The sequence below is a fragment of the Empidonax traillii genome, unplaced genomic scaffold (assembly GCF_003031625.1).
Source record: "Empidonax traillii isolate 1590-97213 ecotype Southwest subspecies unplaced genomic scaffold, ASM303162v1 scaffold323:size719838, whole genome shotgun sequence".
Lineage (NCBI taxonomy): Eukaryota > Metazoa > Chordata > Aves > Passeriformes > Tyrannidae > Empidonax > Empidonax traillii.
This window is the reverse complement of record NW_020955516.1, coordinates 317,907-333,304: the sequence shown is the minus strand read 5'-3', so window position 1 is coordinate 333,304 and position 15,398 is coordinate 317,907. Positions and strand designations below refer to the sequence as shown.

The 15,398-nt window shown below is 49.9% G+C and overlaps 1 protein-coding gene across 1 annotated transcript; it reads left to right on the top strand.

Moving 5' to 3' along the window:
- Positions 1–3,552: 3,552 nt before the first annotated feature.
- TNNC1 (troponin C1, slow skeletal and cardiac type) lies at positions 3,553–9,650 on the top strand. Its single transcript, XM_027891594.1, has 6 exons — positions 3,553–3,645; positions 7,143–7,173; positions 7,497–7,643; positions 8,530–8,644; positions 8,749–8,885; positions 9,524–9,650. The coding sequence occupies exons 1-6, from the start codon at positions 3,622–3,624 to the stop codon at positions 9,553–9,555; spliced, it is 486 nt and encodes a 161-aa protein (XP_027747395.1). The 5' UTR covers positions 3,553–3,621; the 3' UTR covers positions 9,556–9,650.
- The last annotated feature ends 5,748 nt before the right edge of the window (positions 9,651–15,398 follow it).

Here is a 15,398-nt window from a genome sequence, read left to right as displayed (position 1 = left end):
TTTCTGCTGGCTCAGTGTGCACCCAGGAAAGGAAAGCTGAGGGGGAGAGAAGATACAATCCCTCCATACACATGGAAGGATTCCTTTATGCACCATCAAGTCACAGGAGATTTGGGAGAGAAAAGCACCTTCCAGCAAAATGAAGGTGACATCTCTCTGTCTTTCCTTATGCTACCTAAGAGAGGATGCAAATAGCTCAGTATGGTGTCATTAACAACACCAGAAGTGCCAAATGCCCTGGCTGGGTGCATGGGGCTGCAGGGCCTGTGCTGGTGTCTGGCAGATGCCACCAGGACCAGGGTAGCAGATAAGCAAATACACCTCTGCCAATGGAGCTGGATAAACCTATTTTGTTTTTATTTTCACTGAAAAATGCTTTCCCTTGGTCAGGATGTAGCCGAAGGACGATGTGTGCCAGGAGAAAACACACGTAGTGCAGGCAAACCAAGAGGGATTTTCTGTTGCCGTCCCAGCATCAGGAGTTGCTGCCGAGCTCAGCCTCTTCATAAGATAATAAGTGGGTTTGGAGAGCAACTTTAATTAAGCTTCCTCTCAATGTCCCGTCTCCTTAATTAAATAACAATCTACAGCACTGGCGCGCCTGTCGGTTGTGATCAGATCCCTTCTCCTCCTCCTAAAGCAGTTCCTGCCTGCAGGCACAGAGGGGGCTCCTGGTGTGACAGCCCTGTCCTGGCTCACAGAGAAGATGAAAGGGGGCAAATGGGGGCTTGTTCAGCTAAAACTCCCTGAAGGTGGATTTAGGAAGCAGTGAATTAAAGAACTTCGCTGATGGGGGGTCTGGCCTCTCTTGGGGCCACGTGCCTGATGCAGGGAAGGGGGATGCTTGGAGGGTTTTGCTGCTGTTTGGAACTACAACAGAAACCAAGTAGCCTTGCAAAGAGCCCTGACCCCAAATAAAATTGCATCTTAGTGGGCTTCTCCTTTTTATTCCCCTGCATTTGACCTGAAGGGTGCTCTGTGAGTTTTGCTCGGGGTTACAGCTGCTTGGAAACAAAAACCTAAACCGAGATTTTGGAGGAAAGAAATGCAGTAACACCTTCTGTTTGTCTTGGTCCCTTGGACTGACTGACAAGTGTGACAGCACGTCAGGAAGCAGCTGGAGCCCAAGCTGCCATGCTGTACCTGCCCGCAGTGACAGCCGGCGTGCCACTGAGCCAGCCGTGCCCGGATTAAGGGCACTTAAGCTGGCAGCCCTCCCCAGGCTATAGATAGCCCCGCTCCGGCTCTGCCCTGGGTCTCACAGAGAAGCAGCAGGAGTGGATCGTTATTCCCAGCACTCTCCATACCTGCAGCAGCCTCCCCCTGTCCTGTTCATGGCAGAGGCTCTGGGTTTCTCTAAAAAACCCCAATTCCTTTGTAAGCAAAGAACTTCAAAGAGACAGGGGATGCTGGAAGCTTTGGCTCTGAGCAGCAGGCGGGGAGGCAGCGGTTGGCACGACACCCCTCGCCTGTGCCTCCTTCCTTGGGAGGAACATCATCTCCTGTTGCCAGATGGATTTCATCCTTCCCCTCTAGGCACAGCTCTGTTTTGTAAGTCTCTGTTCGTATCAGACGTTTGCAGAAGTGCAGCTTTCCCACGTTAGTGTTCATGGTGGCAGTAGCCCAGATTTCCTATAAGCAGACAGAGACTCTTCTTCCACATCCTGACCTGAATTTCATCCCAGCTGCTTGGGCAGTGCAGCCACAGCCTTTTAAAGGCAAAGTTAGAGTTCCCATTCCTGCTCTGCATTGGCCTGGGATACATTCTGACGCATCCCAGGGGCTGTTTTCGGAGGGGTGACTCAGAGCCATCATCTCTCAGGATGGAGGGACATCTCTCAGGATGGGGTGACTCAGAGCCATCATCTCTCAGGATGGGTGACTCCTCACCCTCATAATGCCCAGTGCTGGCACCTGCAGTGAATCCTGAAGGAGCAGCCAGGAGCACGGGCTTGCCTTGGGGCAGCACTTCACTGGGAAGGTCTCTGTGAGGTTGCCCAGGAGGTTTTGAGGGATGGTTTAATTGTGGGTGACAGCAGGTCCTTCATTCCATCCTGTGCCCTCACCTAAGGACAGGTTCCAATGCCCTTTAACAAAATACCTACTTCCCTTTGCAGCTTTTTCTGCTTTTTCTGTATTCAAGGCAACCAAAATAATAATGTTCCAATTCTCAAGACTAACTGCTTCAAAAATTATTTCCTTAGATGCAGCTATTCTCCTTGCTGTTCCATCTGGAGGCAGATCTGGGCTGAAGCCGTGTAAATCAAGGCCGGTGGGTACCCACGGGACCACAGTTCCTAACAAGTGAATCCTTTAGGACTCAAAACCTGGGAAGGTGTGGTGTGGGGACAGCTCTGTGCTCACCCCTGTCCTCGTCTCGTGCTGACACCAGCAGGGTCCCTGATTAGCACTGCTTTGGCTGGGCATTCCATAGGGATAGCAGGTTTTTCCATGCAGTATGATTCCTCTTAAACGGAGAAGGGATTTTAGAAAAGATGAAACCTATCAGCTGCACTAATAGTATTTTCAGTTTTGCTAACTAACGCTGGTATGAGCCAGCTGGAGGTGAGACTTTGTGTCCTGAGGTGCCAGAGCCATCCATAGCCCCTCTGGACACAAGAGGGAGTCCTGAATCACTAAAAGGAGAGGTTCGATTTCGGTTGCTGGATTAAAACGCTTTTTCCTGCACTGTGAAAGCGCTGCTCATCACTTGGACGTCTTTGGTGTGTTTTGCTTTTCACCGTGGTGGGGTAAATGCGGGGTAAATCCACGGTAAATCCAGGAGTGTGGGTTTTAGCCATCTGCAGTGGAGACAGGTCAGCTTGCTGGTCGGGTGAACTGAGTCCCAGTTTCCTAAAAGACCGGGAAATATCCCTGCAATCAAACAAAGTTAATACCGCTCCTTTTCATAACTGATCCCCCCGACTTTCAGTCCCAGCTAAAACAGAAGATTGAGGCAAAGCTCCATCTGCTTCCATGTTTCTCTCTGTGGCATTGGGAGCGCAAATTCCCCCTATCCTTGGCACCCACCCGCACGTGGCATCGGCTCCTCCCGGGACATCAGCCCTGGCTGCCTGTCCCTCATGGGTTTGGGGACACCCGGCAGAGGGGATGGGGGGCCCCGACACCCCCTGTTCCCACTGCCCTGGGGCACATTTGCTGCTAGACAGGGATATTTTGGGAGACATGCCTTTCCCGTACCACCCAATTTAATTAGGCACAGGATAATCTTTCTATCGCAGCTTCCAGGGGGAACACGCTGGAGGTGGAGGTGACACGGTGGCGCGTGTCCAGTCAGGAGAGCGAAGTACATATCAGCAATTTCGGCGGCACTGGCTGAAAGTGCTCGCTTGTTCCCACAACAAAGTCACGAGGAAAGCTCCAGCTGCCCCCGGAGCGGGGCTGGGGCTGGCCCCGGACATGCCAGCCCCGGGCTCCGCGGTGTCCCCATCCCAAGGCACGCAGGCGAGGCATTCCTGTGGGGCCGGGCGTGCGGGGCTGCCGGTGGGCTGGTCCCAACCCCCGGGGCGGGCAGCCCCCTATATCAGCAGGGCCCGCGGGGGCAGCGCCAGCAGAGCGTGACCGTGACAGCCCCCGGCCCCTCGCCCGCCCTCTCCAGCCATGGATGACATTTATAAGGCAGCGGTAAGTGCCTCCCTTTGGGGCTGTGGTTTGGGGAGAGGGCTTTAACGGGATTTTTGGGGATTTCGTAGTAGATTCCCCAAAGCCTTGATAGCTTTAATTCAACGGACAAATGCACATAAGAAATAATTAAAAGGCAGCAACTTTTAGTCAGCATCCTCATCCAGGACACACAGACCTTTCTCGCTGATGGATCTGGAGGTTTCACACTTTTACAAGTGTGAAACTCTCAACAGTGCTGCTAAATTATTTACAAGTAGTCCCGTGGTTCCCTGCTGTAAAACAAGGAGATGGCTCATAGGTGAAGTTATAAATCTCAACAAAACATTCAAACTTTAGGAGGTGGCTGTTGGTTTTAGCCCAGACCTAGCAGAACAGCATTTTCCAGGAAGGAAACATTATTTATACGGGTTAAACCTCAGCCTCTTCTTTCTGGTGCTTTATAATTCTGCCATTGCTATGTTTTCCCCCTCCTTAGCTGAATGTTTTTCTGGGGGATTTAAAAACCCCTTTTTTTCCCTAAGTTATTTCCAAACCTCCTCCTCAGCTTTGCTGCTCTTGCTATCTGCTGTGCAGGAGCCAGAATGTGAGCTATGCTCTGGGGAACGTGGGGCATCCTCATGGCTATTTTAACTTCCACAGCTGCACGCTGCACTCTCTGTGTAAACCCAAACTATTTGGTCTGTAATACGAACACTGCATTATTCTGTAACGTAGTCAGACAGTGATGTGCATGTGGAATAAGGATGAAAATAGATCCTGGATTGTGTGGATTGCTACTGCATCCCTTCCATAACTGGACTTACAGTAAGAGCTTCTCAGTGCCTTTTAAAATTTTTCTTTTAACGTGTAGTTGACCAGCTTTGATTTTAACCAAGCACACAAGAAATACATCATACAAGTCCTATTTTAATAATGAGGTTTTTAGAGGGAAGGAATATAGTGCTTGGTAGGTAACTGAAGAAAAAAAACCCCAGTGCTCACACCTGTCCTGTCCTTTGGCCAGCCCTGAACCTCATTAAATGGAACCCCCGTGATCCTGACAGTGTGAAAAGGCTCAGGGAAGGCTGAGTCCCTCAACCAACACCTCCAAAAGGGAGGAAAATGGAACCTGTAAAACCTAAGAAAATCCAGGCCTTTCTAATGAAGGTTTTTAATTAAATATGTTCTCTGTGACTCAAGGCACCGGCCCTCTCCTCATTTTACAGCGACCACATGCCCATAATTAGGTAAATGTGAGGTTGAGTCCTGGGCATTTACTGCCAGCACCTTTACAGAGGCAAAACAAGTCCAAGCCAAGCACAGCTGAGACAAACAGCATTTTTGTGGATCTCTTTCCCACAATTTTAACTATAAGAAAACATTTACCTGGGAAAAAAAATTGAAGGATTTCCATTTCCCCTACCTGACGTCAAAAGGAGCCGTGGGATGGGTGGAGAGGAAAGCTGATGAAAGCGAAATACAGAAGACTTGGTGTTACCACGGCTGCTGCAGCGCTGTGACCTCCGAGCTTAGAGCTTGCCTTCCCAGGCTTCAGCCACAGAAACCTGTCCCTGCAATGATGTGGAGGGAAAAGAGGAATAAAGCTGCAAACAGCACTCATGTCCAGAGGGCACTATGAACAGATCAAGAGAACCTCTCAGATAAACGTGTCACTCTGTAATTACAACACATTTAATTTACATACACCACATCTATCACTTCAGTAGTCAAGGAAGCTTCAAAAGTGAATATTTTTGTTTTTTCCACATGCTGATGGCATATATTAATATCATATTTATGCCAAATTCCCTAAGCGCAGCCACAGAACCCAATGGATTTTCTTCTTGCCCACTCATGCCTAGATAAGGGTGTGCAAACCCAAAGCTATTTTGGGAACGTTTTTAGGCTCTGTTGAGCGGTGCTTAGAACAGTGCCAGGGACGAGTGTCCAGATAAAGGGCTGCAAGGATAAATTCCAAAGCCTGGGAACAATTGGGGAGCTCATCTTTATCTCCAGCACCTCTCACCCAGGCTTATAAATAGTGAGTGCCCTGAGAGGGTCATGTTACAGAGCAGGATGGTGGCTGTGGGGCCAAGGGAGCGTGGTTGCTGCCCTTGCTCTGCCCAAACAATATCTAGGGAGGGCTGGCTGCTGCCTGCCTGCCTTCAGCAGCACCAGGGACACAGTGGGCTTGGGTTTCCTCCAGCAGTGGAGGAAAATGCTGCCACCGCCCTTTGTGCTTCCTGACTTGAAAGCCTTCACCTCCCAGTTTGTGGGGAGCAGGATAAAAGCTCTCTGCAGGCTCTGTCCTGCTAAGGAATAGTACTTGCCCTGCCTCTTGCTGCAAGTAGGAAGGATTTCAACCTGGCTTTTGCAAAACCATTGCACTTTGGGGTCAAAAGACTCGGCTTTCCCTCAAACACAAGGTGCCACAACCCTGGGCTGTGGGGTTTTGCCTCAACCGAAACATGGCAGGGATGGGTGCTGGGGACTGTTTGCGTGGGGATGGCAGCAAGGAGGCTTTAGAGGGGTCAGACACCCTCTGTGCAGATGAGGGGGTCATACCTGGCTGGCTCCAGAGAGGTTGTTGACCAGCATAGGAAGGGTCAGTGTTTTCATGGACGCTGCCAAAGGGGCAGTTGGACACGGTGGTGAGGTCAGCAATTTTAGATGATCAGCACCTGCAGGCAGGAATGAAGCCAAAGAGAGAAATGCACTTAGTCAGGTATGACACAGAGCTGACTGATTCCTCTTTGCTTTCCTTAGTGATTATTTTCATTAATTCATACTAACTAATAAGCTTCCACTGATGGTCTGAGTCCTGGGATTACATTAGGGCAGAGTTTAGGAACAATCTGCCAGATGATTTCAGCTAATGCCTAATGGCTCCACAGGCCATTTCCTCAGGGAGATTCCCAAAACAGGTTAAAGAGAATTGCAGCCCCCTTCAGAGTCAAGAACCTTTGTAATAACACTGACTCAGATGGAAGTAGAGCAGTTAATGCTCTGGACAGTGCAGGCAGTATCCTGAATCTAGGGCTGAAAAACAACTACTGGGAATGGTCTTGTCCACCTTCCCTCCCCAGGGACCTCTCAAGCACATCCCACCTCTGAGCTGGCCAGAGCCCACATGTGAGCAGCCCTGAGCAGTGCAGCCATCCCATGGTGAAGCCTGCCAGCAAAAAGAAATTATCCCAAATGGTTGACAGAGGCAAATTCTTTCCCCGGTGGGTCTCCCCTGCTTGTGCAAAGGCCATTTCTGCCACATATTAGGAGCTGCTGCTCTAGAGAAGTGATGCTTGCTTCAGAGGAGATAGGAATAATTGTTTTTTTTAAGAGCATAATCTCTTAGACAAAAAGTTGTGGTGTCAAAACCCCCCTGGCTGCCCATCCCCTAATACACGAGGGTGACTGTTGTGAGACTTGGCTGATCTTTGCGAAGGCTGTTGAAAAAATAATGTGTCCTGTCAGTGATGCTGACAAAGAAAAATGACTTGGTCTCTCTGTTCTCCTTGCAGGTTGAGCAGCTGACAGAAGAGCAAAAAAATGGTAGGTGCATCCTGAACCTGACAGCACAGCTTAGAGACAAAGTCCCCAGCCCCTGCCTCAGCAATGACAGCCTGGAAAACGCTTTGGCCAGACTGGCCAAGGCAGGGCGTGACCCAGGGATCTTGATCCACCAGGATTTCAAGCAAGGCAGCGTGTGTGTGCCAGGTGTCCCACCATGCCATGGCTGGGCAGTGCTGGGGGGCATGGACAGGGGAGGCTGTGCTTGGGACAAGCCCCCTGCCCCCAAGGCCACCTGTCTGCAGGGTTGAGGTGCACGACAAAATCCCCCCCCACATCTCCTCTCTCTCTCTCTCTCTCTCCAGAGTTCAAGGCTGCCTTTGACATCTTCGTGCTGGGGGCAGAGGATGGTTGCATCAGCACCAAGGAGCTGGGGAAGGTGATGCGGATGCTGGGGCAGAACCCCACCCCCGAGGAGCTGCAGGAGATGATAGACGAGGTGGATGAGGACGGTGAGAGATTTGGGTTTCTTCTACTCTCCCAAGCACCATCCCCACATCTGGAAGTATGGGGGCCATCTGTGCAGCACTGGCAGGACCCAGAGCTGTGGGGAGCAACCTGCTGTGCTGGGAATTCAAAGGACACCAAACACCCACCAGACTGCAGTGAGGTTCCTTTAGGAAATTCTCAGGCAAAGAGAAACTATAAAAATTATTATTCTTACAATGATCAAAGACTGCTTGAACTGATTTTGAGGGGGTACTTTGAAATTACATGGATCCATCCAAAAAAAAAAAAAGTAAGCTGAACATAGGAACTGCCCTTTCAGAAGTGCCACAGTTACAGGATTCTATCATCAGGAAAGTCTCTCACTGCTCGAGTGTATACAACCCCACATATCTAACTGTCAATATTGATTAAATCAGTGTACTGGTGATCACACATAACAAAACCCACCACGTGCATTTGGGCAGAAATACCATACTAAATAACTGGCAAATTAAAAAAGCAGTTAAAAATCAGGCAGAAAAGGAAAACAGCTATGTCATTGAAAACAACAATACTGTACTGCAGGTGCAAAACCAGACTGGCATGAATACCTGCCTTCTGGAGCTTTTATTATTAATACCTGGGTGAGATGAATGGGTATCTCCATAGCAGGAATTTCCATTCATCAGTGCTTCCATAAGGATTTTTGCCTAGGCAAAATGACTGCAAAAGGCAAAAATTCAGTGACGAAGTCAGAGCAGGGCCTCCCACGTCTTGAAAACTGCCTCTTGCTGCAGAGCTGCTCTCCTGAGTTTTGATTCTTGGTTGCCAGTGGGAAGTGTGATCCCTCTTTGGTGTTGCCCATCCACTCACCACAGCACCAGCTGATGGTGTCTATTCTGCCTGCAGGCAGCGGCACCGTAGACTTCGATGAGTTCCTTGTTATGATGGTCCGGTGTATGAAAGACGACAGCAAAGGAAAAACTGAAGAGGAACTCTCAGACCTCTTCAGGATGTTTGATAAGTAAGAGCCACAACCATGGTGGAGTTTTGGGAGGGGTGCAACCACTCTGACTCCTCCTCAGTGTGTCTGTCTGTCTGCTCCTGAGCTCTTCTGTCCTCTCACAGAAATGCTGATGGCTACATTGACCTCGAGGAGCTGAAGATCATGCTGCAGGCGACAGGAGAGACCATCACCGAGGATGACATAGAAGAACTGATGAAAGATGGGGATAAAAACAACGATGGCAGGATTGACTATGATGGTAGGACTCTTTCTTGCATGTGGGTTGGTCACGAGCCCTTGAGGGTGCCCTGGGCAGCTCCTATGATCTTGGTTGCCTTCTTGGATGGGCACGAGCTCATGCAGACACTGCTGGGCAGTATGTCTGACAGCAGTGTGTGTGCACAGGGCTGGGGGGTTTTCTTATGCTTGTGAAATGGTAGCAATAACCTGGGACTGCCTTCACTGTCCCCATGCTGTGAAAGCCAGCCTGCACTGAAGCACTTGCACTTTTCACCAGAGACCTGTCTGCCCCCTCCTACCCCCTCAACACAAGTACCATTTCCAAAGTGCCCTATTTTTGAATGTGGCGCTGCCAAAATAACCCCCAGACCGTTTCCAAGCTGAGTCAGCCCCTGTGTCCCTCCCTGGACGCTCACCTCCAGTGTTTTGGTGGCAGCCAAAGGTGACGCAGGGCTCTGGTGACATTTCTAGCAGGAGTCACGAGGAGTCCTCGCCACAGTCAGAGGAGCAGTAGCCATCCACCCTCAGCCTCTCCCACACTGGGGGGCTGGAAAAGGAGACGGGGCTGGGGAAAACTGCCAAGAGCGCACTTGGCAGCTGTGAGGGCACTTTGGTCTCACCTCACACCTCTTGTCTCCAATGTCTTCCCCTTGGCAGAGTTCCTGGAGTTTATGAAGGGGGTTGAATAAATCCGAGGCCAGATGGACAGCTCGAATCTCCTAAACCCCTCCAGCTCTGCATCTCATCTCCCTGACTTAAATCCCCTGGCTACCAGCATGAAGACTGAGTGCTGAGGAGGGTGGCTGGGGGGAAATAAAACCTGTTAATACCCAGTGCCTCAGATGGTTTTTCCTTAGAGGTTTAGTGACAGCTTCACCCTGGTCGCGTGCTCATGACTAATGGGGTCACTCCTTCGGGCCACTGCTGGCAAGGTGACATCACAGCTGGAGCTTTGATTCTCCAAGGAGATATTTTGCTGCCAGCCCAGCGACAGTCCATCCAATGGGGCCACCTGCTTGGTGGGGAGCTGTCATCTCCTCACCCCTGCCATGGTGAGCAGGCTCAGGAGCTGGCACTGGTGCCTGGTGGCTTAACTGGAGCATTGGCAGCATTTTAGCAAAGAAATGTGAATTACAAACCACTGAGGCCATCACTGACATTCACGGGTGAGGGACAGTATGTCTCCTCCCTCCTCTCACCTTGGCTGTCTTGACAGGACACCCCTTCTCCCTTCCCACTATCCTGATTATCACCCTGTGGCACAAGCAGAAAGAAGACCTCAATTTTCTTTGGGAATGTGAATAAAAGCCATTTCTAAGCTTGACTGGGTGCCTCCTTCCTGTCTGACCCAGCCTGGTGAGGAGCCCCATGGCACCTCATAGTCCTCCTCCAGCCCTGGGTGGGAGCCTCACTGCAACAAGTGAAACACCCAGTTATCCCTCAGAAATCACATCCCTTTGGGCCCTGAGCAAGGCAAGACCCCACTTTGGGTCTCAGCTCCCGGGGCAGGGTGACAGCAGGGCCAAGGAGCTGAGCTGTCCCCAGGGGCCCCAGGCGCCATCTTCTCTCATCCCAAGGAAGCGCAGCATTCCAGCAGCATTAGCAGCTCTGCCTGCACATAGCTGCCTCCTCCCATCAAATTACAGCCCCAGCACAACTCACACATTGCAGTCGTGTTGCTAAAATCAAACGTTTACCCAAGCAAAATAAACATTGGCAGGGCAAGGCGGGAGGCTGTGTCAGGGCGATGCTGCCCTCGGGCCTGGGTGGCCATGCTGCCACGTGCCAGTGCCCCACGTCCACTGCACTGTCCTTCTGCCTTTCTCACAAACCAGCCTTTTCTCCCCCCTCTGTGGAAATAACACCCGGAGCAGCTCTCTCTTAAAGCACTCTCACTTAAAGCAATAATGAAATATTGTAATTCAGGAGAAATGGGCCTGAGGTGAAAACAGGCATGAGAGTGGTTGTTGATTGTTTGGAAGGACATGGCTGTGTCTTTCCTCTGGACAAAAAGCACTAAATATTTTGCTCAACCCAGGCTTGTAACACCAGGAAAACAGAAAATTAACCTGTCAGCTAGATCAGCTGATTTTCCTTAAAGCCCAGGGTATTTTGGGAAGACTGCTAATGCAAACATAGGTTGACCTGCCCAGAGGGGTCTCCCCGAGGGTCCCAAGCCCTTAATGCCATAGCTACTGCAGATTCAGCAGGACTCCAGGTGCACCAGAAACCAACAGACATGTTCTAAAAACCCTGTGACAGGAAATGCTCCCAGGTATTACAGTCTTCTGTTCCCAATGAATCTGTAGCCTAGAGATCAAAACCAAATACCTTTCACCTCCTCACTGTAGCAGCAGAAGTCATTTCCCACCTGCTTATGGGGACACAGTTGAAAAGTGGTTTACCCCAGAGCTGGAAACCTCCAGAGAGCTACAAATAGCTGGGCTTCACCCACAAGCCAAGGTGGCACCAGCTGTCCCCACACCCATGGCCATCCAGCCCACAGCAACCCATTCCTGCACTCACATCACATCAGGCATCACCAACAGCCCCGTTATCCTCCTCTGTCCTGTCCAAATCCCAACATCCAAAAAGGACTCCTCCAAGGATACTCCCCACTGCTTACTGAGAGGTTTTGGATTCCTGAAAGGTGAATAAGAAATAAGGTTAACCCCTTCCTTTCAGTCAGCTTGGTGGCTTGGGCTGTGCTGTGACCCAAGGAAAAGGATGGTTGGAAAGAGCCACCTGGCTCTGTGCTGGCTCTCCCCCCTTGGCTCCACGGCACAGGCAGCAGCACGCCAGTGCCTCACTGGCTGCCTTTACTCTTTTCTGAGAGTAAAACAGAGAAGGTGGTGGCTGGGGAGGGAGGACAAAGGTCTTGTAGCAGCTGAAACTTGTTGCTAGAAGAGCAGATACACCGGGACTATTTAGGCTTTTTCAGGGCTTAGAGCAAAGGTGCCAGCAGGTCAGCACGCTCTGCGGGGAGCCAGGAAAACTGCTGCGAGGCCAGTTTGCCTCAACACACTGACTGTGCTCCCGGAGCCAGACAGCAAATGCTGCAGGGTGAGGAGCTGTGGGTGGATTTCACTGTTGGCTAAAACACGGGAACAACTGCTCGAGGAATGTAACATGACGTGACAGGCTGGTGAGTGGGTGGGCTGGCTGAAAAAACAGTCACCAGAAGAGGAGTGGCCTGGTTGAAGCCCCCACAGAGGGGGATGTGCTAACAATGAATGGAAACCACCCTGAGGAGTCCATGGTGCAACTGGACACAGCCACAGTTCTCAGGCCATGCGATCTGCTTGCCTTTACCGGCAGTAGATTTAATTCCTGCCCTGGTTTTCAGCTTTATCACCGTATTTGAAGCCTCTCTTCAACCCTCACTAAAACTGCTGTGTGAACCAAGTGAGTGCAGCAAGATCTGAGGAAATTTTGTACACACTGCCCTAATGAAACCTCTGCATCTTGCCTACAGCCATAAATCTGCCACCAGGGCAGTGGCAATGTAACATGAGCTAAGGTACATGGGGATAAACACTCCACCATGCCAGAGCCCCTGTGGTGTAGGAACACCTGCAACAGCCTTAAAACCTGGGCAAAGCAGAACTCATGTTCTCTTGCTGCTTTTCCTTGGCTACACTATCAAAAGGCGATAAAGGGGGACATGTTTCCAGCCCTACTTTTCATTTTCACTGTGAACATCAACGTCCCCAGTGAAAGCTGTCCCCCATCAGAGCGTTTCGCAGGGCTTTCATTTCTCCTCCCCAGTTCTGTGCTCTTGGCTTTCACAGTGATGGCTCTACCTTTGCCAAAGGAGCTGATTCAGTATTTGGTTACACGCCCTTTGCTCTTTTTTTTTTTTTTTTAATCAAAGCAAAGAAAGAAGCCAAACTGGAAACTTGATATGAGTCCTCTTACTTGCAATGGGGAGAAATCATCTGCAGCAAGTATGACATACAGCAGTAGCAAACATGAGATGTCTAAGAGCCATTAAGCATTGAGATGCTCTCAAGCTCTTTGGCTTCCTGCAGGATACCAAGCACTTAATCACGAGAGTTTTGAAGTTTTTAAATGTCAAAGATGACACAGCTCTGCATAATGGGAATAGTATCAAGTGGGCCACAGCTGCCAGTTCCCCTCCTGGGCTCTGTACACGTAATGCTCCTAAAAAGGATCTCCAGCCTCACTTCACCAACAGAACTTAAATGATTTCGCAATGCAAGAGAAAAAGGAGGAAGACTCATCACAAGGCAATGTCACCACAGACTCCTCTTCACAGTTTTTCCTTCTGGGCTGTAGCAACCTGTACAACAAGGAGGGAAGCCACAAACCGAGCTGTCACAGGGTTAGAAAATCCAATAGGTGGTCAGCTGATATCAGGGCAGTGTCCTGTGGGACCACCATGTGTGCAGGGAGCAGACAACAACAAACCTGACACCGACCTGCTGTGGAAGTTCACAAAATTCTTGTCTCCTGCTACACAATGATGCCTGGATTAAGGTTACGTTCCTCCGTGCTGCATTTTGTCACGCAGACGCTATTTTGGTCAGAAAGTCAGCAAGCCCATATTTGGGAAGCTGTCCCACTGAAGGGCAGCATGAAGGGCAGTGACATGAAAAGGCTGCTTCTGAAGGCAGGCCTGGGGTTGCCTGGAGCCACAGGAAGCCCAAATCTTGCCTGCTGCTTCTCATTAACATGCCAACATCCTCTTCTCAGCCTGACCCTCGCCTCTCTCTCTTCCTTCAAACTGCATCCTGTGGGTGAGCTACTCCCACAACACAAACACTCAGGGAAAGACACTAAGGGGGTTGAGATGAAATCTCCCTTCTTATATGAAAAAGTCTTAGCGCTAGAGACTGGAAATGCAGAACTTAAACCATGAAGGAGATCTGCAGACACACAGGTGAAGGTGTAGACTGACAAACACTAAGTCCTCTGCTCAGAGACTTTTCCTCTTGTAACAACACACACCTGCAGCTGGAACTGCCACTCCATCTTCCTCAACATCAGCAACAGCCCAAGGGGACATCTCTGCCAGCCCAGGCAAGGGGTGCAGTGGCTGCTGGGCAGCTCTGGGCCAGGGGCTGAGGCTGCCAGATGTGCACACTAACCCAAACCACAGCCACACAGTGCTACCTTTGGAGACAAACTGGCTCAGGCAGGGCAGGCACCAGCCATGCAGCTCAAGAGCCAGCAGGATTTAAGCGCTGTGCATCTGTCTCTGGCTAATCTACCACTTGCCAAAGGGAGGATTAAAACCGTGAAGAACCTCTTGCCAGCTGTCCTTCTGGTGCACCTGAGGGCAGCAGGGACCAGACAAGCTTTTGTCACTTTAGTACAGTGACTGCCCACTCTCTGCAGCACCAAACCTCTCCTGACCCGCACACGCTGCTCCCACACAACAATCCACCCCTTTCAGGTGACAAACACCAACCCTCACAGCAGTCCAGGAGCTGCACATTGCAGGAACCAGACAGCTGAGGGTTGCAAACATCACTGACTTCACACACCCCTCAACTTGTGAGTTTTAAGTCAGCAAATCTCTTTATCTTGCTTGGTTTAGGAGGGTATTTCTTATCAGTCAACACCTATTAAAAAGTGGCAACTGGGAGAGGGCTTTTGAACTCAAGCCAGAAAAAAAAATATTTGCCTTGCTTCATAGTAGTATTGACGTTTGGTAATTGGCTAACCTAATTAAAAAAAAAAATCAACATTAATTGGATGTTTCAGTTGAAATAATTTCTTTTATCCAGCAGGTGTTTAGCTGCCCTACTGCAGTGAGATGTTACCTGTAAACTTCCAGGCTTGGGTGGATCCATAGATTTACCCCACCGGGTGGACAAGCGCTGGAACTGCAATTCCAGGAACAGTTGGGCTCATTTTATCAGGTGGCTCACTTCTTGAGCCAGCTTTGCTGGTGGGGGAGACCCGGAGAGTGAAGCCCTCTCCTGGTGTACAGGAGGACAGCAGGAACCTCCCGGCCTTTTGAATGCGATTCCCCTCATCTCACCAACTCATCAGATAGGTCCTTTTGTTACTGGAATGAAAGACATTCCCTAAAATGCAGAAATTATGAAAAAATGCATATCTTATGTATTTGTAAAACCTTGCACATTCCCATGGGTAGCTCCTTTAACACTTAATACTTTCAAGTACTTCACAACACACCACACACCAACTAACACGTTAACTGCTTTGGTCTCTCATAGCCAGCACTCCTAACTCTCCATTTTTCAGGATTCCCACAGCTGTAACGACCTCACCCACATAGCAAACAGTGGACAACTAACAGCCCCTGGAAAACTCATTTTGCTGTAACAACTATCACAAAAATCACAGTACATGAGAAAGCAAATTTTACCTGTATTGAATACTGTCCCCCAAGAGTCCAGGCAACACTGGCTTTAATTTGGATGGAAAGAAACAAGTTGTTTCTTGTTTAAATTTCAGAGCATCACTCAATAACCACTTCACTATTTGAAAGCAGACTTTGAACTACTAAATGCTCATGATCTGTACTAACAATTACACA